The sequence below is a fragment of the Sarcophilus harrisii genome, chromosome X, assembly GCF_902635505.1.
Source record: "Sarcophilus harrisii chromosome X, mSarHar1.11, whole genome shotgun sequence".
In the NCBI taxonomy this organism is placed as follows: Eukaryota; Metazoa; Chordata; class Mammalia; order Dasyuromorphia; family Dasyuridae; genus Sarcophilus; species Sarcophilus harrisii.
This window is the reverse complement of record NC_045432.1, coordinates 79,111,758-79,139,707: the sequence shown is the minus strand read 5'-3', so window position 1 is coordinate 79,139,707 and position 27,950 is coordinate 79,111,758. Positions and strand designations below refer to the sequence as shown.

At 50.9% G+C, this 27,950-nt stretch overlaps 1 protein-coding gene across 1 annotated transcript in view; it reads left to right on the top strand.

Moving 5' to 3' along the window:
• Window positions 1–27,950, top strand: part of SHROOM4 (shroom family member 4) — a 127,958-nt gene that overhangs the window by 52,884 nt on the left and 47,124 nt on the right. Inside the window, exon 2 of the mRNA XM_031944810.1 lies at window positions 12,763–12,914. Within this exon, the coding sequence (XP_031800670.1) occupies window positions 12,763–12,914 (152 nt within the window). The remainder of the gene's footprint in view (window positions 1–12,762; window positions 12,915–27,950) is intronic.

The following is a 27,950-nucleotide window of genomic DNA, read 5'->3' as shown; positions in this document are numbered from 1 at the left end:
CTGCTCCACTTTATCTGTTCATTCTGACATGTGGTACTCAGAACTAAACACTGCACGTGGGCACAGACCAGATCAGATCAGGAGACGGTGGGACTGTTTCCACCTCGTCCATAAGGATGATGGGAGAATTTTCATGGAACCAGAAATTCCAGGAAGTGGATATGGGAAAGGACCAAATTCTGAGCATTGGAGACCCCCAGTGCAAAAGTCCAGAGATGAGAAAGAAGAGGGTTTTGTGTTTGGGAAAGTAAGTAGATTGTAGAGAGCGTGGAGGTTGGGGGAGTAACGTGGGAACAGTCTGTGAAGGCGGGAGGGCAGTCAGAGTATGAAGGATTTAAAATCCCAAACAGATCAAATGTTATTATTTTTTGGAGGTAATGGGGAGCCACTAGTGTTTATTGGGGGGATGGCACGGTCAGACCCATTCTTTAGGAACATCACCTTGGTAGGTGAGTGGAGGATGGACAGGAGTGGAGAGAGACCATTGCCATGGACCCCCATGGCCCAAGGTATGAGGTAGTGAAGGCCTTTACTGGGGAGATGGGAACATTTATGAGAGCATTCTATTGCAAAGGGGTGACAGCTGAGGTGACACTGAGCTTGGCATTCTGGGTAACTGGAAGAATTCTGGTGGCCATGACAGAAAGAGTGATGTTAGGAGTTGGAAAGAGTTGTCCAATAGCGGCTGCTGAGGTGAGCCTGGAACTCAATAGAGAGACAGTGTCTATACACAAAACGCATACATTTATGTATATGCATGGACATGTTCATAGACACATCACGTTCAGTGGCGTGTGAACAGTGGTAACTGTGGCCAGAGCACTTTCTAGGAAGCCAGATGACTGAAGATTTAGAGGCGAGTGAAAAGAAAAGAACAGGTAGAGAACAAATACAGATGGTCTTTGGCTAAAAAAAATGGAGATGTAGAAAATCATGGAAAGGCTGGAAGGATGTGGAGAAGGATTTTTAAGGATGGGGAAATAGAGGCTGTTTGTAGGCAGCTGGAAAGGAGCCGGTGGGGAAGGAGAGACTGAGGATTGGAAGTGGGGTTAGTGGTGTGAGTAGTCTGTTGGAGGAGTTGGTAGGGGTGGGATCAAGGGTATAATATAGAGGGATTGATCTCGGTGAAGGGAAGAGTTGCCTATCAGAGACCGGAGGAAAGAGAGTGGGATTGTTGTCAGGGTCTTGTGAGATAGAGGGCTGAGAGCAAGGTACTTATGGCCTCAGTTTGCTCAAGAAGGTGGAAGATGAGACTCTAAATTGAGCCAATGCCATGGGGGACTTCAGGAGGAAAGGTTGGGAAAAGCTGCTGGGGAGAGGAGGAGCATGAATCAGTTAGGGAGGAGCTGGACGATTGCCTCGCTGCAGTGAGGGCCCAGTTGATATTAAATAATACATCTGTAGTGGGCCCAGGCAATTTGGTGATGTGATTTTCTGCAGTCCTGCTCTGTAGCACGTGTATAGGAGTGAAGCAAGAGCTGATGGGTGTCATCCACGGTTGGCTTTGGCTGTCAGGGGGTCCAGGTCATCCATTACATCCTGGGCCATCGCCAGTTGTCTTGCCGCTAGATTTCAGCGACTGGAAGAGTGAGGATGATGTTGAGCTACCCCGCCTCCCTTAGCTCTAGTTCAGGCACAAGTCAAGATGTTGCCCCGTGACGGCTGTGATCCTGTTTGAAAACGAGGAATGAACAGCAGCCGTAGCTGTCAGGAGGGTGGAGCCTGAGGGAGCTCGAATGGCCAAAGCCAGGACGTGACATTTTGGTTTCGGAAAGTGATTGCAGACCGTTTTCTGGAATATCAAGCCCCCGACTGGCCAGTGAAAGCATCTTCCCAAGAGCCTTCTCTCAGTGCTTTGTGCTCTGCCCAAGCCCCGCTATAGATGGTAATTGGTCTGCAAGCGGCCCCTTTGGCAGCTGGACGGGGAGCGCCATGTGCGAATGTGTCTGGGAGCTCCAGTGGGCAGTGTCCGCCTGGCACGGAGTGTTCTTACTGGGGATCTTGTTGCCGTGCTAGGTGTACGGGAGGAATGGTTTTCAAGAGACATGGGTGAGTGAGGGACTTGGAATGGATCGTATTGGAAGGCATTTCGTCCCCCGGCTCCTCTGAGATGAGTTGTGGGTGTTTAAACCCGGGGAAGGGGGTGTCTGTGGGTCCAGCCACTCTCTGGTTGGCCCCGGGGCAGCCAGAACTGCAGCTGAGCTTTGTGTGCCCAGATTGGGGCTGAGGGTTGAACTCGGGTCCCGGAAAGCAGCCCCGAGCGGCCGAGGCCTGGCTGAGGGGATGGCCCCTGGCAGAAGGGCTGGCAGCTGGCACCGAGTCTGACAGGTGTGGCATTGGAGGCCCGGGGCTGGGGCTGGGGCAGGTCTCGGGGGCCTGTAAGCAGAGTTAGTTAGGAGCGTTTGCCAGGCCCGCTCTGAGAAAGAGGAAACTCGGCCCCATGGATCCAGGAGAAGGGGGAAGGGGCCAGAGAGATGGGGCTTCCAGCAGGGCCATCCATGGAGCCGGCTCACTTTTCTCATCTATCTAATGGAGATAATCATGCTTGGGCCTGCTCCCCCGCAGTGAAGTTATCGGGCTCCGCCAAGGTAATGGCTGTGAGCTTAGCCAACATTATCCCCACCCTGCAGGGCCAGCAATTGGGCTTCTTCAGCCTTGTCTTTGTGCCCCCAGGCCCTTGCCCGGTTGGCTACATGCCAGTCTCTTCCCAGGGGCTGTTTCCAAGCCGTTTGCTATTTGGTGGAACTACGGGGCACCCGGACCAGAATCCCACGCCTGGGGTCCCTGGCTCGGTTTGTAAGCTTCTCTTGGTTAGCAGGCCCCACCCAGAGGCTGCCAGTCACTGCTTTGCTCTGTCAGCCTCCCTATGGCGGGGCCTCCGTTCCTAACATTCCTGCCAGACTGCCAGGCTCTTTGCCCACCCGAGGAAAGCAGCAGGGACGGCCCCCTCCAGGATTCGGATGCCAGGCTCTTGGCATCATGACTGTCGGTGAGAGGAAAAGCTGGGATCATAGACAGACGTCAGCGGAGCTCGGGGGAGTGGGCACAGGGTACCTTGGGCAGGCGCCAAGGCAGGATGCCAAAGAGCCATTTCTCTCACTGTCATTTCCTCTTTCTGAAGAGCCGCGGGTAATCGGCATGAGACCTGACAACACGGCACTGCCGCCTCCTGCCCATTAGTACTGGGGGGTGCGTGGTCCGGTGCGAACCTCAAGGCTCTGGGGGAAGGGGGGAGAGGAGGGGATTGGGCCTTAACCGAGGCATCTCAGTGTGGCCTTGGAGGCCCCATGTATGTGAGTGTGGGCATGTGAGTGTGAGTATGTGAGTGTGAATGTGTGTGAGAGAGCGTGCACACCTCTGCATGTATGGATGTGTGTGAGACAGAGGGTTGGGGGTGGAAGGGAAGCGGTCAGCTGACTCCCCAACCCCCCCGATGGGCCACTTTGGGCCCCAGCCTCTGGCTCGGCCCTTGCAGCGCTGCAGGTTGGGGGAATGAAAGGCCCCCTTGTGAGACAGTGCAGGAAGGCCGAGCAGAAGGCGCCCTGAATTCCCAGATCCTGGGAGTGCTGGGACCTTTGGAGTTCATGGGCTGGACGGGGCGCCAGGGGAGGCATCATCTGAATACATGCCTTCCCAAAGCTTCCCAAGGCACGGAGGCCTAAAGCTGGATGCTGAATATTCGAGTGGGGAGTGGGATGGCAGGGGACTTGAAGAGGGAGAGAACAGGGGAAGGGGATGGAGAAGTTGGCACATGGAGGAATTCGGGTCCTGTGGGATCTGGACCAGAACCGTTGTCTTTCACATCTTGAAGACGAGTGGGAAAATGGCACCTCCGCCCCCCATGCTGAGCAGCCACAGGCTGCGGCTCCCAGAGGCCCAGCTTACGGGTCTGTTCCATGTCTTTCTCGTGGCATGGGCAAGGACAAGGTCATGTGGTCAGGGAGAAGGCCCCAGCTTTCTGGGGTGTCCACTAGGGCTCCAGCTGGTCATCAATGGCAGGCCCCGAGGAGGAGGGCCGGGAGCTGCGCTCCGGTGGCTTTGTCTTCCTGAGCAGCGGCAAAGAGCTCTGTTTTTGCCAAAGCGCTCCCTGTCGCCCGCTGCCCAAGCAGCAGCACCGGCTGGGGGCGGCCAGCGAGTGCCGTTTGGTGTGCAGGGTCAGAGGAGCACAGATGGGGAACAGGCCTCGCAGGCCATGGAGAGACTGAAGGCCGGGGGGTGGGGAGAGAAAGGGCCTTGCACAAGGTCCCTCAGGTAATAAGTAACGGCAAAGCCAGGCGCCCACCCCCCTCAGCCCCTCCTGCTTGTGGCTCCCGGCCGCCTCCGAGTTGGGGGTGGGGGGGGCTGTCGGCCCATGAATGGCTCTTTGTGGCAGCAGCCACCAGGCATCTTAGCCTCAGTTCCTGGGCTGGGGCCGGGGGAGCCCCGTGATGGAGGCCAAGGGGTGGGGCAGCTATGGATGTTCTGAGGGCTCTCCATTAAGTGTCCCCCTTTATTTGAAGCCCACTGTTTTCAGGATGTTCGGCTTCTGCTCCCCGGAAGGAAGCCGGCCTCCGAGGACGCTTAGGATAACTTCAGCCCCAAATAGCATTCTCTTTAATTGCAAATCCTCCCTGCCTTAGGAAGCCCATTAGAAAAGCTGGGGGGGACTCCTTCCCCCCAACACACACAAGCCCTCTGACCAGCAGAGGATGCTGGGTACTCTGGCTAAGCATGGTGGTTAGACTTCGGGGTGAGACTCCCGCCATCTGGCCCAGCCCAATGCCCACCTCCCCCAAAGTCAGCCCCCCCCTCCTGCACCTCAGCTGCATGTTGGTCAGAAAAATTCTTAGTTAAAGCAGAAATGGGGGGGAGGTTGGGGCGGGGGGAGAGGTGGGAGCCTCCCCTCCCCCAATAAATTAAGGAAACAAATCCCCGACCTCCAGCCTGCCGGGTCTGCGTGCGTTTTCATGGTTTACGATGTGCAGAGCCAGCTGAGTTGTAGATTATTTAAGGCATGTTAATGAGAGACAGAGGAGGAGAGAGTCGTTTCTGCGCCGTCCCCGGGGGGAGCCCGGCCTGGCGCTACAAAGGTGCGCCATCTGCTTCGTTCCCAAGTCCGGAACGTTCCGCTGACTCGGGAAACGGTAAACATTTCTGTCACCGGGAAAGGTTTGCCAAGAAGGCTGCACTGACTTCTTTGCCCTTCCTTGCCTTTTAAGATGGAGGGGATCCCCCGAAGGAGCCTGGCCCACCCTGCCCCCATCCCCATGTGCAGTCTGGCTTGCTGGCTGGCTCTGGTGGGGCACTTGTCAACTCACATCAAGGGTTACAGAAACACGGGATGATGGGGCTGGTCCGGCCCCCTCATTTTATGGAACGGAAGATGGGGAGCGAGAGAGGGAAAGGGCTTGGCCCGGGGGGGGGCAGATTGGATGAGAATCGAACAGCTGCCCTGCCCTCAACCCCAGCAGTGGCATTCTGCCATTTTGGAAGCTGTGGAATATGGGGAGAAAGAGAGGTGAGTGGGGAGGGAGGGGCTGTGGACCAAGTCCCCCAACATCATCCATGTCATCATGCTCATCTGCCATTTTGGAAGCAGTGGAATATGGAAAGAAAGAGGGGCAAGCTGGAAGGGAGGGGCTGTGGATCAATCTCCCAAATAGCAGGGAACTTGCTGGAGAACTAGAAGTCTGCCTCTTCTCCCTTTGGGTTCCTCTGGGCATCTAGGAGGTGGGCGGGGGCCCCACTGATAGACATCTGTGACGATCATTATTGGCTGAGCCAGCCCCTATTTGGTGCCCTGGAAGGCCTCCTGCAATGGGAGGCTCCCCTGGGGTTGCTTCCCACAAAGGGGATCACTGACACGTGTACAAGGTTATTCACTGAGGCCCCTGCTCTTCAAGGTTTCATGGTACTCTCTCGGCACCATAGTTAGCTCCCCGGTATTATCTCCAGTTTCGAAACACCAGCCTGGGAGTCTGAGGTGCCTTTGGCCTCTTGACAGAGAACCTTGGAGAGGGAGAGGGACAAACGAATCCGGCTCCTGCCTCCCTGTGCTGCCTCCAGGTTATCCACCTGGCCTTTCAGACTGTAGTAACTAACCACGATGGGGGTCCTCCTTGCTCCTTCCTCCCATGGCCCCCTTGGCTGCTGCCGGATGGCTCGTTCCTTTGAGTTTCAGAAAGCAGAGTTGCCCCATGGATCCCAAGGGCCCGGAAGGGAATTGTTTCTTTCCTAGAGGGATGCTCTGGGGGCGGCGATGCCCTCCTCAGAACAGCGCCAGACCCCCTTGTTCCTTACTGTCCAAAGTGGTGACGGGCAGGCTTTTAGCGTGGCTGTTGGCACGATGGGGATGACTTTCTGGACCCAGAGCTGCCACGAATGGGCAGCACCCCGCCTTGCTTTCTGCTTTCTACCACAAGACTATGGTGACTCCGTTCTCTCAACATCTATTTGGAGAGTGCCAGTGATGAACCCTGAAGGGTATGAGGAACAGGAAAAGCAGCTGGAGTTGGGGGTAGGAGAACACAGGCAGAATCAGCTCAGGATGGCTTGAACTCACTCTCTGATTCTATTAGGCCATCCGGGTCCCAGGACCAGTAGTCAGCCAGCCTTACAGTTAGCACTTGGGACAGTGTGGAAGAGACCGTTGCTCTCTCCCAAAAGCCTTTGGAATAGTCTGTGAGAATGCCGTCTCGACTACAGGGACTAGCTCCTGGGGCCGGGCGCGGCCTCGGAAAGACCGCTGCAGTGCGGCGCCCCTGTGAGTCTGCTTCCTGTGCCGTGGTCGTTCTACCCAGTGTTCTCCCAGCCATGTAAGCTCAACCATTTATCTTCTTTATGTGTCATCGGCTGCCACCGCGCTCCCACAAAAAAACCTTCCGATATCCTCCAGCACCACAGTGAAATGTAAACGCCTTTGCCTGGCATTTAAAGCCCCCGGGCCCACTTTGGCCTCGTCCTACCTTTCCAAACTTAGTTCACGCTGAGCCAGCCCCACCCCAATCTCTGCTCACCCTAGAATTCACCCTCCCAAAGCTTCTCCCTCCAAGGCTCCCGAGTCTCTTTGTGCCCCACACTTACATCTTTATTTCTCCATTGTCTTCTATGCTGGAACAGCAGCTCCTTGGGGCCGGGGTTATGATTTTGCCTTTCTGTGTACTCTCAGTGCTTAGCATGGTTCTGGACACATAACAGCTGTGAACTTAGTGCTCATTCACCCATCATTTCCCACCTCCGAGTCTTTGCTCAAGTTGTACCTCATACCTGACCCTCAATCCCCCTCTGCCTCTTGACGTCCTCTCCCACGCCCTTTAGGGCCGAGTAAAGATGCTGTCTCCTTCGGTTGGCTCCAAGCTTTGCTCAGACTTCCCTCTTTTGTAAGCTTCTCCCAGTGCTTCCGGTCTAGAGCTGGAAATGACCTTTGATGCCATGGGGTCAGCATCCTCATTGGAGACAACAGCCAGAGTGGGCGATGGGAAAAATGCACCAGGCTGGGTTTTCAAAGCTGATCTACTGGAGTGGGGCTGGGGATGGAGCCCAGTCACTTATCTGTAGCACTCGAGTTGGAGAGAGACATAAAAACATATATGACCACACGTCACTCTGGGAGCTCTTGGATGTGGGCCGCCCCTCCAGATCTTCTCTTGGGCCGTTCTTGCTCATGGCACCCCCCAATTGTTCTGTTCCCGACCTTCTTCTAGACTCTCTGATATTGCATGAATGCCCATTGGGCATCTGGGAATCACTATTACATTACATCTAGCTCACCTGCTGGCCTGGTCATATCCGGCACCCCAGCCGTGTCTGGCTCACCTGCCAGCCTAGTCATGTCCGGCGCCCCCGACTTTTGTACACATGTGCAGATCATATCTCCCTCAGCAGGCATTCCTCAATCCCTGTAGTCTTCTTTAGTCTGACTTGGGCCCATTTTTGGAAGGCGATATCCCAGAAGTACCCTGGGAGTTAGAGAGTCTGGGGGAAGGTTTGTTCAACGCCTTTTTCTGCCTTTACCTAACTGTGTGACTTTAGAGAAGTCCCTCAGCCTCTCCGGACCTCAGTTTGCTCTTTTGTAAAAGGAAGGTATCAGTCCAGCCAAGCTCTAAACGCCCACCTGGTCAGAACAACTTCGGAAGGCGCTATTCCCAGTGTAGGTGAGAATAGGTCAGGCTCTTCCTGGAAGATCAGACGGCTGGCTCAGCTCATCTTGTCCTTTCCCCTTCAAAACCAGTCCAAGTTGAGAAAGGCCGGCTGTCGTCCAGAGCAGGGAAGATCAGTGAGCGGCTTCCTGAATGGAAGCGTCTGTTCCACCGTGAAGGATCCTTCTGTGTTACTGCCACTAAGGTTCTCTGAAGTGACTTGCTCGTGGCTGTCCGTACATCTGAGCAAACACTGGGCCTGGAATCGTACCATATAGAAATGGAGGCTGTGTGGAGATTGTCATGTGATCATCGATCGACAGACGCCAAGGGATTTGGTTAGAACGAGGGTTTTGAGAGGTATGAGAGAGATGCCTCGAGTTGCCCTGCACACAGAAGGTGTTCCAGACAAGGTGGTTAATAAATGTTCGTTGAAGTAAATTGTCAGTCAGGGTAACACAAGCCCTAACGAACATATTGGCTCATTTTGCCGTTCGCTCACATTAGCCTGGCTCCGATCTCCACCCAATATGGGAAATGCTAGCTAGCTGCCAGGGCTGCCCGCCCCCGAGGAAGCTATGGGAACCAGCCGCAACCTTGAAAGAACGGCTGCGAGGTACTATTATGACCCCCACTTTACAGCTGAGGAAACTGAGGCCCTTGCCCAGGGTCACACAGTTCCAAAGTGTCAGATGCCAGAGCTTGAACCTGACTCCAGGCGTGACACTCTCTCCGCCTCTTGCCGAAGCACTGAGTGAATTAATTTCATTCTGTCTACCATACCAGGTGGCTGAGGGCTAAGATGGCAAAGAAAGCTCGTACAGCTGACGAGGCCCTTTGCGCTGCAAGAAGGAGCCTCTGAAACGTGACCTGTCATCAGCAATTCACTCACGGGCCTTGATCATACACTTACTAGGCGCTAAGCAGTGGAGATCAGCGGTGTGAGTTCACTAGACTGAGCAGGTCCCTCCCAACTCCCATCCTATGATTTTGGGAACTGAGGTCCCCGATTCCAAATTAAAGTGCTTTCCTCCATAGCTCCCGTCCTCGGACTTTGAAGGCTGATACAGGAGGCTCAGCGAGCACCGTCACGAAATTTCTCAGGGTTTGAGAGTCGGCTTTGGAGGTGAAGACCCCTGGACCTGATCCAGGCGAGCCATTCTTTCATCCTCACCATTCTTAATAAAGGCGAGAAGGCTGAAAGGATGTTGACTTAGGATGCCCAGTGTGCGGAGAGTCCACAATGGCCATGGTGGAGGACTTCTGGCTGGCTGCCCGCTCCTGTGTGAGCTGTGTGATTGTGGCTGGGGTGGTAGAATAGTGTTAGAAATGAGGGAGAGGGCTTTCCTGGACAAGCACTTAGCCCTGGGACCAATGGTGTGTCATAAAAGGAAAGCTAAAAGGAGCAGAAATGATGGAAAAGAGTAAAATTCTGTGCCTCGTCCTATGGCTTTAGAGGTCCTGCCTACAGTGACTCTGGGAGGGGCTCCCGTGGACTCTAACGCACATGAGCTCACCTGGGTCCCAAATTCCACTGAAAACAAATATGCTGACTCGAATTGTTAGCCTATCATTCACTGCACAGTCAGAATTTGGAGGGGCTTCGGGGGAAAGAGTTCAGGGGCCCTCGCTCTCTTCAGAAAGTTGTCCAAAGACCTTTGAGTTGCCACCGTAAGTCTTTGGGAGGAGCGGGCCTTTTTTCCATTATGGCAAGCAGAGGTTTTGCGTTCACCTCAGGGCTCCGCCGGACCGGAGGTAAGCAGACTGCCAGTGGTTGTGGAAAAGTAGTTCTGGCTCTCAGGTACGCCCACCTCTCATTTGACCAGTGAGTTGGTTGAGCCATAGAAGACGTGTACTTTTGCTCCCCTTGGTCTGATTTTGAATGCTGGAGTTGCTCATAAAACTGTGACCCAAGCTCCAGACCAAGCAGTTAAGGGTAGCCTGAGGCTGTTAAGGGCTGTGCTGTTTTATACATTGGCACACATGACAAACCAGCCTGAGGTGAGCCAACTTAGCTGCCTTTGAGTCTCTGGGTCACGACTGGGCCCAGGTAGAATCCCAGCCCTTCTTGTGTCAGACGCCACTATCACATGGTCCTGTCTTCCTGTCCTGTTCTTTCCCCCCCTCCCAGCCCTCACCAAAGGCCTGGTCTGAACAGACAGCATTATTGCTACTGTGAGGGGAGCTCTTCTTTTCCAATAGACTGTCATCATAAACTTCTGTAGGGACCTGTTTTGCTGAGGACCCTCAGATCTTCCCTCCCAGAATTCATATGGCAGACAGAGGGCTGTTCTAAGGGGAACACGTGGAATATTGAACTTGGAGTCACTAGGAAGTCTCTGTTTAGATCCCGCTGTGGGCAAAGTCTCTTCATTTCATTCTCCCTTTGCTTTCTCTCTTTTTTTATTAAAATTTTTTAATTTTCAAAAGATATGCATGAATAATTTTTCTATATTAGTCCTTGCAAAACTTGCATTCCCTCCCCTACGTAGCAAGTAATCCAATATATGGTTTTTGGGGGTTTTTTCTTTTTTCTTTTTGTTGTTGTTTGTTTGTTTGTTTGTTTGTTTTTTGCTGAGGCGATTGGGGTTAAATGACTTGCCCAGAGTCACACAGCTAGGAAGTATTAAGTGTCTGAGGTCAGATTTGAACTCAGGTCCTCCTGACTTCAGGACTGGTGCTCTATCTACTGCACCACCTAGCTGCTCCCCAATGCTGTTAAACATGTTAAAATATATGTTAAATCCAGTATATGTATACATATTTATACAGTAATCTTGTTGCACAAGAAAAATCAAATCAAAAAGGAAAAAAATGAGAAAGAAAACAAAAAGCCAGCAAACACCAACACAGAGTGAGAATGCTACATTGTGTTCCCTACTCAGTTCCCAGAATCCTCTCTTTGGGTACATAGTTCCTTTGCTTTCTCAACTACAAAACACTGACAAAAATACCCAGACTTCTGACCTTCCGGGGCTCTCGTCGTGGACATCAAGTGAAATAAGAAACCTGAAGGGATTTACAAACGAAGTGCTGTAGACAAATCAGGTTCCCTTGTCACCCTACTCTCATCTTTTCGGAGGGAGTTCCAAAATGAATAGTCCTTGGTCCTTACTGTCCTGCTGGCGTTTGACAGCCTGTGGTCTGTAGGGGATGCTACTGGGGTGGAGGTGGCAATGGGGAGAAGTCATCCTTTTTGGGGGTCTACTCAACAGTATTTGGATGTAAGCTCATTATCTGTAGGCTAATAAAAACATCCTTGATAGGATTTGACAGTCGGCCAGGGGGCCATCGGCCCCCACCTCGTTTTAATCTCACCTGCTACATCTCCGTATTTTGAAAGGTTCTAGAAATTCAAAAATTTTTTAAATGCAGTTGGGAAACCCCATTGAAGATTGAGCATTGGAAGACCCAAAGCATCCCTTACTCCCCCATGCAGACAGAAGGATTCTTCTCGGGGAACATGGAGTATCGCGTCCCAGGAGAATACAAAATGGCAGCCAAGAACGGGACTGCGTCTTCCTCCCGAGTCCCTGGGCCATACCTTTGCTATGGCACTAGCTGTCAGGGAAGGGCCTCATTGTACAAGGTGTTTGTCTAGCCCGTCCCCTGGAGACAAGGGGCCATCTGCTGCATATTTTGTAGAAATTAATATACGCTTGGAACATTGGCTTGGAGATTGATTGGCCGTAAGCCAATCAGGAAAAATAAGATGGATCTGAACCCTCACTGGGAGGATTCCAAACCCGGGAAGTGATTTGGGATAGGGCAGGAACAAAGAGCGGGGCAACTGGCTGAGTCGGAAAAGACGGGGTGGGGGGACAGTGGGGTCGGCGAAGATCCTGGGCCTCCAGAGGATCTTTAGCTGGCCACTCTGGCTGCCCAGTGCCAGGTGATGCTGTTCATCACCACCGAAATGGCTAAGAAGACTCTGGGGCCCTCATTGGGTGGGGAGTGGGGGGCAGCATCGGGGACGTGGGCAAACGCAGGCGGTGGAATCTGGCGTTTGGCCCCAGTCCTTGTTAATTAGACGCTATGATTGAAAAGGTCTTTCCTTTCACCCTACTCGAAGCTAGAACAAACAGAGATCTCATTTGTGTAAAGGGACAGCTTAATGAGCCATACCAGGTAACAATATCAAGAAATAGTGGGAGCAAGTTTTGCCAGGGATAACTATCATGTGGGTAATTGGACTGCTTAGGTATGAAACAATCCCCACGTCTGCTCCATTTGGGCTAATATATCACCTGAACCGGGGATGGTGTCTAGGCCCTGGCAAGGAACTCCAAGCCGGGGAAGGGCTGGAGAGCTCTCGGGCTCGGTCGGGTTCTTTTTGGTGTTTTGGCAGAACCCCAAGAAGGCCCCAGGGCCCTCTTACTCTGAAAGGAGTGCTGCCTGTGGCCTAATGGGCCATTTAAGTTGTTTGGGGAAAAGGCAGGAGTGCGGGTGGAGGGGTGTGAGTTCCTGGCTCAGCTCAGTCACTTCCTGGCTGGCAGATTACCACAGTTTACCTCAGTTTCCTTGTTTGTAAAATGGGGCTAATGACACAGATCCTATCTCCCTTTCAGGGCCCAAGCAGACGCTTTCAGGAAATGAGAGGTAGGCCCTGAAGTTTTATATCCACGTTCTGTTCTTTGCATCGTAGATTGAAGATGGAGGCAAGGCCGCCCTGTCCCGGAAGATGAGAATCGGGGATGAGCTGGTGAATATCAATGGTACCCCACTGTACGGCTCCCGACAAGAAGCCCTCATCCTCATAAAGGGCTCCTTCCGGATCCTGAAGATGATTGTCAGGAGGTAAGGTGCAAGGAGGCCCCTGTGGCAGGTTTGCCCTAAACCGGAGGCAATACTCATGAGGCTGAACACCAGAGCTCTGCTCCACTCCTCCGGTCTGCCTGTTTGATTCAGAGTATTGGGTGTGGGTGGTTGTCCCTCATTCTCCAAGGACTGAAACGATGTCGTTACATTAGGATCAAGTTCTGGTGTGTCTGATGGTGGCTGGTGAGACCGACACAAGCATGGAAGGCTGTGCCACAGGTTGGGCGCGGATAGTCCATGTGATCATTTGGGGTGGATTCGCTCACTGTACATCTCGCATTTCTTTTGAGAGTAACGTCCTCTGGAACTCGGGTTGCTGGGAAGGGCTCTTAGCCAGGGCTGCTGTTTCTATCCAACCCAACTTCTTGATTTTCTGCCGTTTCTTACTTGAATGGTTCAAGTGGTGTCCCTACTCCCTAGGATAGAGAGGCTCTTTCTCTTTGGATAGCTCTTCAGGCTCAGTGATACATATGAGGACCTCCATGGTGTTCTTCCTCCGGTACTACACCTGGGAACCCCATCCACCATCGCAGATTGTGACCTACCTCGGCCTTGGGACATAAATCCCAGGGAGGTACTTGAGCTCAGAAAGAGTGATTTGTCCATGGGCTGAGGCAGCTTTTGAACCCAGGCCTTCTTGATTCCAAGCTCACTATTTTGTGGGTCATGCCATGAGTCCTCTTGTTACTCTGTGTTTCCCAGCAACCTCCGCTCCATGTCCTCTCCCTCCATCATTGACTCATGTCCTTTTCCTCCCGAGAAGTCCTCAGTGCCGCTCTGTCCATTCCTCCATCTGAGGCAGATGCCACTGGGGCTGGGCTGCGTGTGCCTCCCAGCCACTCTCTGACTGCCTTTTGTTTACATTGGTTAGAGGGAATTCCTCTGCAAGCCAGACAGTCCCGCATTTGCTCTTCCTTGACCGAGGGTATTTCACAAGCCAGGAATGGCTTCCTACTTCCTGGCCTGAGAGAATTCCACTTATCTTTGAAAAAATCATATCCTAGGGGCAGCTAGGTGGCGCAGCGGATAGAGCACCAGTCCTGAAGTCAGGAGGACCTGAGTTCAAATGTGGCCTCAGACACTTAACACCTCCTAGTTGTGTGAATCTGGACAAGTTACTTAATTCCATTTCCCTCGGTAGAGAGTAAACTACTTGAAGGCAGGACTTGTTTGTTGTTTTGCCAATTGTATTCACAGAACTCAGTATGGGAAGGCAGGAATTCCCTGCCCCAGAGACCACTAATGATGCCCTTCAAGGTTGGCAAAGTCCTTTCCCCTCCTGACCCCATTGACCCCGAGACGGATCTCCCAGCATCTGCAGGCCATCAGTGCCAAGCAGTAGCTTTGGGTCGCACGGAGCAGTGTTCGGCCTGCCCCTTTGCTTCTGTAGTCTAGAATTTTGCCAAGAACCAAAAGTGCACTTTGGAAAATCCCTTGTTTTCCATCTTTTAGGAAAATCCGACCATTTGGCCCCGCCGAGCTGGGCGGCAGCTCTCCCCTGAACCACCGCCCAGCGGTCACAGGTCCCTGGGATGTTGCCTGCTGACTTGGCCTTGTAGGGATAGCTTTGTGTTCCCCGCTGTCTCCTCAGTCACCTTGCCTTTTAATGACTCGTGAAGCCATTTTCTCAGTCACTTGCCCTAAGTTGAGGATGATTCACTCAGTTGACAAATCCAGAATAGAGCAAAAGTTAAGTTGTGCCCAGAAAATGGAGAAAGAGAATTCACAGGGTCATTTGGCCAAGTCCCTAGTGGACCAGAGTTCCCCTCTATGGCCTCCTGTAGCAATCCAGCTCCATTAGAAAAAGGCCCTCTTTCCATCCAGCTGAAATCTGCCCCTCTGAGCCCAAGGAGAAAGTACGCCGATCTAGCTTTCTTTAGGCCAGAGTTTTTGAAACTTGTTCTACTCAAGACCCCTTTCCCCCAGAATTTTTACTCAACACCAGCATAAAGGTGAAGAAAATAGGTCTGTAAATCAAAGATCTACTGATAATAAATCATCATTTTGTGGCCTCCACATTGAGTCACGAGACCCCTCATGGGGTCCAGACTCACAGTTTAAGAAACTTCGCCTTCAATTACATTTGGTCTTTGTTCCAGCCTGTTGGAATTGGTTGGAGTTTTGACTTGGTCATGCAGTGCCCTGGCTTTCAGTCCCAGTGTCGTGGCTCCCAAAAAGTTGGTTAATGTGCCATCATTCAATTAGGCTTTATTTTTGTCATCGCCAGCATTGCCCTGTCTGCCCCAAGGAGGGACCCTCTTCTTCCCTTGATCTTTATTTCACCACCAACAGGGCTAAAATACCCCACACTAACCCATTTTAGGTCATTAGGATTCATCATTTTTTTAGGTGTCCTTCACCTGGCTCCCAATGTGGGGCGCCAAAATGTAATGTTCTATGGTTTGGGTTTTCAGTTCAGTAATCACCACAAGGACAGCCAGGTGTTAAAGTCCAAATCCTTTATTATCTCCTTCCTGGGGCTGGGCAGCTTTCTGGAGAGAGAAGTCAGAGAACAACAACTGCCTCTCAGTCTCCTTGCATTATCCTGTCACAAGAAGAGATCCATTCTGGGTTGGATCTCCAGCAGCCACTGTTATGTGGCTCCCGTGTATTTCATCAGCTCTCCTGTGTATTCCAACATCACCCATTTGTTTTTTTTTAATTTTATTTTATACAATATTTATTTTATTACTTTTATAAAATGATATCTTTTTATTTTCAAAATACACACAAAGATAGTTTTCAGTATTCACCTTGTGTTCCAATTTTTTCCCCTCCATTTCCCCCACCCTGTCCCCTAGACAGCAAGCAACCCAATATAGGTTAAACATGTGCGATTCTTTTGAGCATATTTCCACATTTATCATGCTGTACAAGAAAAATCAGATCAAAAAAGAAAATGAAATGAGAAAAGAAAAAAAAAACAAATAAAAAAACAACAACAAAGGTGAAAATTCTATGCTGTGATCCACACTCATTCCCCATAGTCCCCTCTCTGGATGCAGATGGCTCTCTCCATCCCAAGTTTTTTGGAATCAGCCTGAATTGCCTCTTCGCTGGAAAGGGCCAGGTTCATCAGAATTGATCATCGTATAATCTTGTTGTTGCCGTGTACAATGTTCTCTTGGTTCTGCTCAATTTACTCAGCATCAGTTCATGGAAGTCTCTCCAGGCCCCTCATTAACATTCCTCAAGGGGATGGGGAATAAGTGTCAGGGGGGAGATTTGAACCCAGAACCTCCTAGTTCTCATCCAGAGTTCTTTCCATTACAACATACTCCTTGTCTTCTACTTTGTGAATGAAACTGTACGGCCCATGGTCGTCCTTTAGGACAAGTTCATCCTTTACCTAAAGGGCCAGAGATAGAGTGCCTCCCCCAGCTGGCATCCTTGCCGTGTTCTGGTCTTCCCAGTTCACTTAGAATCATTATTTTGGAACTGCAGTTGGTCCAACCCCTTTATGTGACAGAGGTGGAAACTGAGGCCCCAGGAGCAAAGTGATTTCTTCAAGATCACCCAGCTTGTTGGCACCCATCTGATTCCTTCTCTATCTGTAGATAAACAAGCAAACCCTCTTCCCCAAGCAGTTAACCCCTCTGGTCCCTTCCATTCACCACTTTCTAAATCTCTCCTCATCACCTGGTAATTACATTGGAGCTGCTCACACTGGACACTGCTCTTCTGCTGGCTTAAAAAAGCCTGTATTCTTCCCAATTGTAATCCCTTTCTGCTATCTGATGGCTTCTCTGGTGATTGAACATATAAGAGCCCTGCACTTCTAAAGACTCTCTGGGTGTAACCTCGGCTGCCATCATGCCCCACCTGTTTTTGTATGATATCCTAGAGCTGGGCCCCATCTCTCATTTCCCTGGGTCAATCTACATTCTGAGGCCCAGTGGAAACCTCAGTGCATTTTGGACGTAGCGTTTTAGGTCTTCTCTCACCAGGTCCTCTCACTTTATCTCTTTGCCTACATTGGGCTTTCAGATGCCCTACTTTACCACACTGAAAGCATCGACGAGTCTCTCTGGAAGTCCCTTGCCAACAGGGACCCTGTCTTCCCATATTTGGATCTTGGGAAGTCTGCATCATAATCTGGGTATACTAAGCATTTGTGCCCACTGTGGCACAGTGTCTTATGATCTCCTCTAAAGGAGCATCTTTGTATATTCCCTATATAATTCTTCTGCAAACCTCATTGGCATTTTCTCTAGCAAATTGTCCTATCATAATTCCTGTAGCTGCATTTTCTCCAATGGTTCTTGTGACAGTTGTCTGCAGACATCCCACAAAATCAGCAGAGTTCATTGAGACCTTGCTCTATTCTTGTGAAGGCTTCCCCTCTGCTTTTTCTTGGGAGGGAGCCCCAAGCTTTTATAGCAGCAACAGCAATTTGCTCGTAAGCTGCTGTGGGGTAATTAATCTGTGCTAAAGGGTCTGCATACTGACCTTTACCTGCTAGTTGGTCAAAGGTAATTTGTATATAATTCCAGTTTGCTTATTGTTGGGCTTGTATCCTGCCTAGTTCACTATACTCCGAGAGCCACAATAAGTTTTGTCCAGGTTCTGAACATGTCCTTGCTATGGATTTCCAATCATTCGGGGTTAGGATTTCATAAGCCAAATTCTCTAATAACATTTTAACATAAGATGTAGCCCCATACAGAGTGCAAGCCTTTTTCAAGTCTTTAATAATTTCCAGATCAAAAGGAGTGTATCTTCTCCTTTGCTGACCTGAAGAATCAAATTCTTCAATTATAGGGTATGCATTTATTTTTAAATCAGATATATCCTGTCCTTCTTTTTTAGCTTTAACTAGTTCCTTTTGTAATCTTGTCATAGGGGGTGGATAAATTTCCTGAATGGGTGGTGCTGATGGTGTCACTGCCCCTCCTCCTTCTCCTCCTCCCTCCACCCATGAAGGGTTAATGGAGGTGGGTAAGTCAGGAGTTGGGGAATGCCCTAATGGCTCCTGCTGTGAAGCACCACACTCCTTAATTTCATCAGCTTCGTATTTAACTCCATTCTTGTCGAATTCTTCATCCTTTTCACCTAGTCTGTCGGTTTCCTCCCCCTCCTGCACTTTCTTCTTTTTCCTTATTCTATAACTTATATAATTCCTTAAAGCCAGTTGTATTAAGTTATATGTATAAAAAAGTTTCCTTAGAAATTGAGTCAGGTCTATTATCATTGTAATATTCACATAATTGCTCTCCTACTAATTTCCGTTTGTCTGGATCCAATTCTTTTTCCTTTGAGAACCAAGGAGATGTGTACTGTACTGTTTCTAAAAGTTCAATGATCCAAGTTACAATCAAACATTGGTTTTTCATAAGTTTAACCATTCTCTCTACACATTTTCCTTGAAGTGGAAAAGAAGGCTCCTTTCTAAACATTTGTCCCATTTCAGCTGAAGCACTAGTTTAGCCCTTAACAAAGTTTCCTTCCCGTCTGTTTTTTGTACTCACCCTAATTTCTGGTCGCAGAAGGTTCTTAGTCCCACGTTCGGACGCCAAAATGTAATGTTCTTGTTTCAGAGTTCTGGCCCATAACAAGTATCGATACTAAGGAAGAATGGGATTGAAATGAACAAAGTAGAAGTGTGGTATACAGTAGGTGCTTAATAAAAGCTCATAGCATTGGGGTGAACTGAATGGTAGAGGTTGGAGATTGAGAGATCAGATTTTGACAAGTGACAAAACTTTTGTGAAGGCTCCAGTCCCGTCCTTCCCCCCCCCCCCGCCATCCCCCAGGCCCGTGCTTTGTAGAGCCTCCTTTTTCCTCTTAATAGAAAGCGAGTTTAACCAGTCAAGAAGCATTTATTAAGTGCCTACTATGTGTCAGGCCCTGGGCTAAGTGCAGGGGATCCAGAAAGAGGCAGAAGATGGTCCCTCCTCTTAAGGGGTATACAGTGTCATAGGAGAGACAAATCTGTGCAGTGATTTTTCCAGCGGGATAAATAGGAAATATTAAGAGAAGGACAAGGAACTGGGGAAGACTGGGAAGAATCTGGGGGATCTGAGTTGGGATTTAAGGAAGCTGGGGAGGTCAGTAGGTAGAGCAGAGGAGAGACAGTGTTCCAGGCCTGGGGGATGGCCAGAGAGAAGGCCCAGAACCAAGAAGAGATGAAGGGGATTGTGGGTAGACCAGCAAGAGGCCGGACCCACTGGTGGGGAGTGAGAGGTGAGAAGATTGGGAAGGAGTGGGCCAGGAAGGACATTGAACACCAAGGAGGGCATCTTATATTGGGTCCCAGAGCCCATGGGGAGCCACTGGGGTCTGTTGAGTAGGGGAGTGACCTGATTGGACTCAGACCTGTGCTTTTGGAAAAACTGGTGGAACTTGGGGTAATTAAAGTATATCCAGAAACCTTTAATAAGCACCCATGGCAAGTACTATGTTAAAGCCAGGAAAACAGAGACCAAAGCAAAACAGTCCCCTCCTTCAGAGAGCTTGTGTTCCTCCTCCTCCTGGGAGGGGACCCACTCTGGCCATAAATGAGGAGGGAGAGACCACAGACGCCTGGTGAGGGTGAGGGTCAGGGGGCCAGGCCAGCGCACCTTTGCTAAGCTGAGAAATTAGACAGCGATTCTCAGAAGCGACGCTTGTGCAAAGGCAAACACACGGAGGTGGGGGAGAGGGCTGGGCCCCTGGTGTGGAGGGTTTGCAAAGCACAGTCATCTGAAAGAGGTCTGGACAGGTGGGTCACAGAGGGATTATGGGAAACTTTAGAAAAGGCCCCGGGGAGCCATGGAGCTCTGCACTGGGAAGATGATTTTGGCAGCTCCGTGGAGGTTTCAGGGAAAGGGGAGAGGCTGTTAGGTTATTAAGGCTGGCTCGAGCCAGAAGAGGCCCCCAAAGCTAAATTTCCCGGCAATGGGGGAAAACAGATAATGGCGGTTCCAGAGTCTGAAGCAGCCCAGTAATGGAGGGGGGATGTTTTCTCTGCAGACAGAGATGGCTGACCTGGCCCAGAGCCCCGCCTCCGCCCGAGCTCCCCTCCCATGTGCCATCCTGCTCGGCTTCCTCTGGAAGGGCCTGGGGCTGAGCCCTCTTGTCCCCTTTCAAACTCCATTACCTCCCACTGGATTCAATCTTGAGGGTTCTGTCAGCTCCTTGTCCACTTGCGGGTCTGGGCCGCCTGACGCCCTGGAGTCCAATTAAACCTTTCACACCTGGCCGGGTCCTGCTGGCTTTTCTGCGCTCCTCACTTCCTCATCCTCGAGTCAACGGTGAGTCACCTGCCCCCCTCCAGCCAGTCATTGGTCCCCAGCTCACTGGAGCTGGGCTGTACCCTTTGCTTGCTGGCTCCGTTGGGGTTTTGTTTAACTCACGGGCCTGGTAACAACAGACTGAGAACCTACAGTTTCTCTGAACCACAAAGGAAGGCCCATTTTATAGTATATTTGTTCTGCCATCCAGTGATATGGGGAGCAGGGGTGAGATGGGCCTTGTAGTTATTGAGGTCTCTTTCTGTGGGGGCCCCCAAAAGGTGGGGGCTGGGAAAAGGGAGTCCGGAAAGTGCAGGGTCTGCTCCTTGGGACAGGGCCTAGGGGTTTGAGGCCTTGTTATGAGATGTGGCTTTGTACCCCTGGGGGCAGGAGAGCTGCAGAGAAAGCTCACTGTGCCCATGCCGGCGAGATTCAGAGACAAAACGGTCCCTGAGTTCAAGGGACTTAGATTTTGTGGCCACAGATAAGGGAAACGGGTGCTTCCTGACTCCCTGCCCACCCTGTGCCCCTGCCCTCTGGGCAGGCATATTAGGGAAAACACAGTCAATAGGAAGGCTGCGCCAAAGACCATGCGGACGGGTTGCAGAGGGAGGAGATGGGCTGTCTTTCTCCTTGAGAGTACATTCACATGGTCCCGTCACATCAGTTCTCTCCCAGGAGGGCCCTACTCACCCCCTCTGCAGGTTTGTTTATTCCCATTTTCAGCTGAGGAAACTGAGGCTCAGAGTGCTCTGTAACTCACAGAGAGACAATGGAATTAGGACTCCAGCCAAGGGTCCCAGTGCAGTGGGACTGAGGGGTCATGGGAGGTGCTTGGAACAAGGCTCATGCTATGAAAAAAGAATCTCCCAGCCGGGGCGGGGGTTGCTGGGGGAAGGATCTACACTAGGGATCCTCCCTTCCTCACTTGACTTGTCAATGGGATCTCCAGCAAAGTAGGGAGGTCAAGAATGAGTTCCTGAGTTTGGAGGAGGTGCCAGTGTTAGGGGGGCTGCCGGCTCCTGTAGATGTTCCAGGCAGGGGAGAAGAGCTGGAGCAACAAGGTATGAGCCCATGTTGAACTGTGCATCAGCCTTTGACCCAGAAGTGCCATTACTGGGTCTGTGTCCCAGAGAGATCCTAAAGGAGGGAAAGGGACTTACAAATGCAAAACTGTGTCAGCCCTTTGTGTGGTGGCCAGGAACTGGAAACTGAGTGGATGCCCATCAATTGGAGAATGGTTGGGTAAATGGTGGTATATGAATGTGATGGAATATTATTGTTCTGTAAGAAACGACCAACAGGATGATTTCAGAAAGGCCTGGAGAGACTTATCTGAACTGAGGCTGAGTGAAGTGAGCAGGACCAGGGGATCATTGTACACGGCAACAAGAAGATTAGGTGATAATCAGTTCTGATAGACGTGGCTCTCTTCAACAATGAGGTGATTGAGGCCAGTCACAATGATCCTGTGGTAGAGAGAGCCATCTGCCCCCAGAGAGAGGCCTGTGGGGACTGAGGGTGGATCTCAACAGAGCTTTTTCACTCTTTTTGTTGTTGTTGGTTCGCATTTTTCTTTCTCCTTTTCCCCTTTTTGATCTGATTTTTCTTGTGCAACACAATGAATGTATGTTTACAATGAGTGCACATCTTGAACCTCCTGGATCACTTGCTATCTAGGGGAAAGGAGGGAAGGGGGAGAAATTTGGAGCATGGAGTTTTGCAAAGATGGCTGCTGAAAATTATCTATGCATATGTGTTCAAATAAAAAGCTTTAATAATAATAATAATAGTAATAAATAATAAAACAAGGCACACGCCCAGTTTGAAGCGAGTCTTAAGGCGCTCGCTGCCAGAAAAAGGAGGAAGGATGGGTGTGATCCAGAAGTGGCTGCTTTGGGGCTAAGCCCTTGTCATCTCAAAGCATAGGCCAGTAGGTGCCACTGGAGAGCACTGAATCATGTACCTTGGCCCAGAGAAAGCAGCAGTTCAGAGAGAGAGCTGGTCCCTAGTGGACCTTCTCATGCTCTTGCTGCTGGCCCACTCACCCTATTTCTTCTGCCCACTCTCCCCTTCTAGCTGCTGCCCTGCCTCTGGTAACTCTTAGCCTGGCCCCCTCTGCCTCCACCTGGCCCGGCCCCCCCTTTGGCTGCTTTAAACACAGCATTCTGTGCTCAGGCCTATTGACTCGGGCCAGGCTTCTTTCCCTTGTATCCTGCTGCCTGTTCCCTGAAGCTTGCTCTGATCACCCGGTTCCTGCCCCCCCACCTTGTGTCTCCCTCTCCCCCCCCCATCCTAGCCCTCACCGTCTGGGCCGGCCCTGAGTGACTAACCATGGTCATATTTTGCCTGCAATCCCCCTTCTGCAGGAAGCCTTCCTCCATCCCTCCATCCTCACGCCTTCCCATGTAGTGATTTCCCATGTATAGTTTGTATATCTGTTTGCAGAGGAGCAAGAGCTCCTCAAGGGCTGGGGCTGGCTTTTGGCTCTCTTTGGAGCCCCAGCCCTTAGCGCAGTGCCTGCCTGCCTGCCTCCCTTGCTGCTCCGGGCTCTTGCTCAGAGTCTTGTTTGGCTTCTTTGCGTCTCTTGTACCTCTAAAGTGGCAGCTTCTTTTTTTCTTTTTTTAATTAAAGCTTTTTATTTTCAAAACATAAGCCCGGATAATTTCCCACATTCACTGTTGCCAAACCTTGTGCTCCAAACTTCTCCCCCTTTCCCCCTCCCCTTTACAGCTAGTTATCCAATATATGTTCAACATGGACAGTTCTTCTATCTCTATTTCCCCAATTCTCTCGCTGCACAAGAAAAGTGAGATCAAAAAGGAAAAAAATGAGAGAGAAAATAAACTGCAAGTGCACAACAACAAAAAGAGTGAAAATGCTGTGTTGTGATGCACCCTCAGTTCCCACAGGCCTCTCTCTGGGTGTGGATGGCTCTCCATCACAAGCTCATTGGAACCGGTCTGAATCATCTCATTGCTGGAAAGAGCCACGTCCGTCAGAGTTGATCATCCTATAGTCTTGTTGCCCTGAACAATGATCTCCTGGTCCTGCTCACTTCCCTCAGCTTCAGTCCATGTAAGTCTCTCCAGGCCTCTCTAAAATCCTCCTGCTGGTCGTTTCTTACAGAACAATATTCCCTAACCCTCATGGACCATAATTATTGAGCCATTCTGCATCCATTCAGTTTCCCATTTCCTGCCATAAAGTGGCAGCTTCCTGGGGCCAGGGAGGATGCCCTTCTTTGCTGGGACTTGCACGCTGCCTTAGATCACTGATTCCCAGCTGATTGGGACCCGGCAGATTCATCCACACTGATTCACTTCATTTGCTCAGTCAGCTGCCGGATCTTGATTCTAATGCTCCGGATCTTGATTCTAATGCTCCGGATCTCTCACCTCCATCCTTGTCTCTCTCCTCATCCAACCTTACCCTTCCTTTAGGCACTACCATCTCTCATCTGGACTACTGCCCCTCTTTCTAATTTCTTCCACACCTCCAATCTATCATCCCCATGGCTGCCAGGTGGATAATAGAAAACATTGAGCTGAACAAGTAACTTACTTGCTCAGAAGTCTTCATTGGCTCCCTTGTGCCTTTAGAAAAAAAAAATACAAATCCTCAGCCTGGCATTTAACCTTCTACATGGAATTTCTTCCTGCCTTTATGGTTTTACTTCCTGTCACTCTCCTTAACATGCATTTCATACAAATCGAACCACTTCCCAGATGCTGTTCCTCAGTGACTTTCCTCGTCTCTAGCTTCCATGCTTTTGTAAGATGGGCTTCCGAGTCTGGGATGAGCTTCTGCCAAGGAGCCTCCTTGGCTAGGTGTGGGCTCCTTTCTCCAGGAGTCCCTCTCCCCCGGGTCTGAGCTCGTTCCCTTTTGAAAGACCTCAGTGTTACCTTATATAGACCTTGCAGGCTTGAGCTGCAGATCTTGAGTCTCCATCCAGGGAAACGTCAGCCCCCAAAGGCCGGGGGCCGCTTGATTCGTTTCCGTGTCCTGATAGCGCAGCATTCCACGTGTGGCAGGCGCTCGGTGAATGTTTGTGGAATTGAATGAAGAAATCCACAGCGACAAAAATGTTGATTTGCTTCTGTGAACGTGCTGAGTTTGCCCAGAACAAAGGAGTTGTGTTTGCCCAAGGCCTCGCTGAGGCTCTGTGGGGCCTGTCTTCATTGGATGGGTCCCATTGGACGGTGGAGGAAGTGCTTAATTGGGAGCCAGAGGCCTGGCTTAGAAGCGTGGCTTGGGCCAAGGGCCATTGGGCTGGGCTGGCCGTGGGAGGTCTCGGGGTGAAGCAGCAAGAGCGCCCAGACCATTCCTGGTCAGCTGAATCCAGCAGAGTTCATACTCCCTGAGGGCAGGGCCCGGTGGCCATTTTTGTTTCTGTGGCCTGGTGGGTGGGGTGCCAGGCTCGGCTTTGTCAGAAAGTCCCGTGTCCCAAATCCAGCTGGGGAAGTTACTTGACATCTGTGTGCCTTGGACCGCTCTCACATGTTCCCTACAGCCCTGAGGAAAGCATTGCCCCATCTTCGCCCGTCTCTGGGCTTGATTTTTCTGGGTTTTGTTTTCCTCCTCTGTGCAATGGGGAGAATGATGTCTGTGGACGGCATCTTTGGAGAGCTGTTGTGGGGCCAAAACGGGTTCGATTTGGGATCCAACGGTGACTTGAGTTGGGAAAGATAACAAAATTTTCTTCCTTTGGCCCCTTAATCAGCCGCTGAGCTACTAATTAAGTCCCTGCTTTCTTTAAGTGCCTCAGTGGCGGTTGTTATTCACCCCAGAAGAGGACCAAAGTGACAGCACTCTGTTGGGATGAAGGTACAGCATGTCCAACCGGACATGCCCATTTATGAAACTGAGCAAAGGCCCCGTCTGAGTGTGGACCACCTCACTGACCGGCCCTGGCTGAAGTGCCAGAGCTCAAGGGGGGGATGGCTCTGGCTTGGAGGAGGTTTGAGGAGGCAATGCACCCCACCACCCCCAAACACAGACATTCACACAAAACGTCCACAAACTTCCACACAAACACACACACGTCTGCACAAACACAAATACACCCTCAGAAATGCACACCCACACACACACCCACACCCACACACACACACACACATCCACATCCTCCCAGCTCACACAGTGGAACCGTCCTGGCTCTGTGTTCTAACCCTGCCTCTGTCACTTATTACCCATGTGGCCTTGGCCAGGTTCCCTTGCTGCTCTCACCACTATTTCCCTCTTGTCAGAGGAGAGCTAACTGGCCTTCAAGGTCCCTTCCAGCTCTGACCGTCTGTTCTAAACCTTTTGCTCTCTGGTCACAGACATCATGGGAGCAGACGAGAAGGCACGTTTCATTCTGGGCAATTGAGGGCAGAAAGTATTTTGCTCAGATGTAAGTGATGAAACCTTCCTGAGCCTCAATTTCTTCACCTGCAAAACGAGGAGGTAGATAAAATGCCCTTTGAGGCCCCTGGCAGCTCTAGATCCAGAGTCTCATGAAGCCCCATTTTCCAGAGAGGGAATGACCATTTGTAGCCAGACTCCCCACCCAGGAGCTGTTCCCAGAAGCCGTCTGGTTCCGCCCCCCCCAGATGAGGGCCCGGGGTCCAAGGAGATAGAAGGGATTGCCAAGGTAACCCAGGTGGCATAAAGTGACTGCAGCCTGAGCTGAACCTGAGTGCTCTGCATCCAGAGCCGGCTGTTTTTCCCTTGTTCCCTACGGCCTTGCTAACAAGGCTGTTCTATAGCTCCAATTAGATGATGTATGTGAAGAGCTTTGTAAACCTTCAAGGGCTCTCTAAATGCCCGCTCTTGTAATTTCGTGACTGTCATGCATTTGGCTGAATCCATGGTACCTCGTTAGCACTCGGGCCACAAAGGAGTTCTCATGGAGACACACGTGGCCACCCGGAGCCTTGTGGAACGGGGCCAAGGAAACCCAAAGAACACGGGCAAGTGAAGCAGCGGCTCTGGAGCCGGGGGGGGGGGGGAACGGCCGTGGCAGAGAGCTCTGGATCCCACCAGAATCTCCCCAAGTCAGTCCTGACTTGAAGGGGCTGGAGTAGAGGAAGCCGGGGAAGAGATTCACCTGGGGTAGAACTAGGACTCGGAGGAGACAGGGTAAAGGGGCAGATTTGAGCTAGTTATCAGGAGAGCTTCCTAATGATGCCAGCTGGCACAATTGAAGTATATAATGGCTCACTTTGGGAAATAATGGACTCCCCCTCACTGGAGGGCTCCAAGGGGAGCTCACGTGGTCACTTCTCTGGAAGGTTTCAGGGGGGATTTGCTGCTTGTTTGGATCCAGGGAAGACTGGTGGGCTGTGGAAAGCCTTTCCAACTCAGAGTTTTTAGGTTCTCCTCAACTTAGCTCAAAGACCATTCTTCTGGAAGGGACAGGGGGTCTATATACCGTCTATCTGAGTGTCTTTAAAGGGTGTAGAGACTGAAAAGAAAGAGAGATCAGAGAGAAAGGGACACGGGGAAGAGTGTAATTGGATCCCATCGAGTAAAATGTCCATTTTAGGCCAGTTGTGTGAGGGAAAAGCCCACGTTTCTGGAGAATTATGAGATTGTGGTGCAACCTTGTGGGGGAAGTAGTGGAAGTAACCTTCTGAATCATTCTGTTCCGAGGGAGGACAATGCCCTTACATAATCGAAGGAGAGGCCCCGCTCCGTCCCTGAGGGATACACTGGGATGTGACTTCATCGGCTTTTCCTCTCCTAATGTTGGAGGATTGTCTCAGGGAAAATCCTTGGTGAGCGGTTTTTGTCAGGTGACTAAAGCTTGACTCGAACACGGAAATGTCATGTTGGGCGTGCGGATGGCACCAGATCGGGTGGGGTGGCCGGCCTAGTGGACCTGCCTGAGAATTTGAAGAGGTGGACGCCCTGGGAAGAGGGCCCATCAGAAGGCCCTGGCCTTGCCCGCCAGTCAGAGCACAATGGGCCATGAGCCCTTAAAGTCCATTTGCTGATAAGAAAGCAGATCCAGAGAGTTAGGTATAGACTGGAATCCAGGACAGCTCACATTTGTCAGACTAGAGCATTTGGTTCTCTGTAATGGGGGGGGGGGGTGTTTGGCATCACTTTGTGCCTTTCTCTCACACATTCACTTTTCAGACCTTCATTGACCTCTCAAGACTTGACCTGCAATTTAAGCATGCTGCCAGCAGGAGGCAGGAGTATGCTGCAACTATGGAGTCCAGATTGATTTAGACTTCAGACTCAGATTTTGTCTTAAGATGGGGAAGGTTGAGCTGGTAAAACAGTTCATTTTTTTAGATACATTTTTTTTAAGAAAATGAATTCTGGGACAGCTAGGGGGTGCAGTGGATAGAGCACCAGCCCTGCAGTCAGGAGGACCTGAGTTCAAATGTGGCCTCAGACCCTTAACCTTTTCTGGCTGTGTGACCCTGGGCAAGTCTCTTATCCCCAATTGCCTCAGCAAAAACAAAACAAAACAAAACAGAAAATGAATGCTGACGGTACAGTTTGGTGCCTCTCTTGTCAATCCTTGGCCTCTCTTCACCCTGACTGGTAGCTAGCAATCCGAAGGCCTTCCTCACTGGTTTCTTAGCCTATCAGAGTTCTCTCCCTAAGCCACCAGCACTCTCTCCACTTGCTCCAGTCTTCTGGGTTAATCACGGGAAAGACCCTAGTAAGGCATCCCCACAACCTTCTTACTTCCTTTTGTCTGTATTGGAAAGAGGAAAGAGAAAAGGCTCTTGCTATCCAGACAAGAAACTCCTTCTTGTCCCGTCAACCTTGGCCGTACTCCGCTGGGTGCAGCTGAGCATGA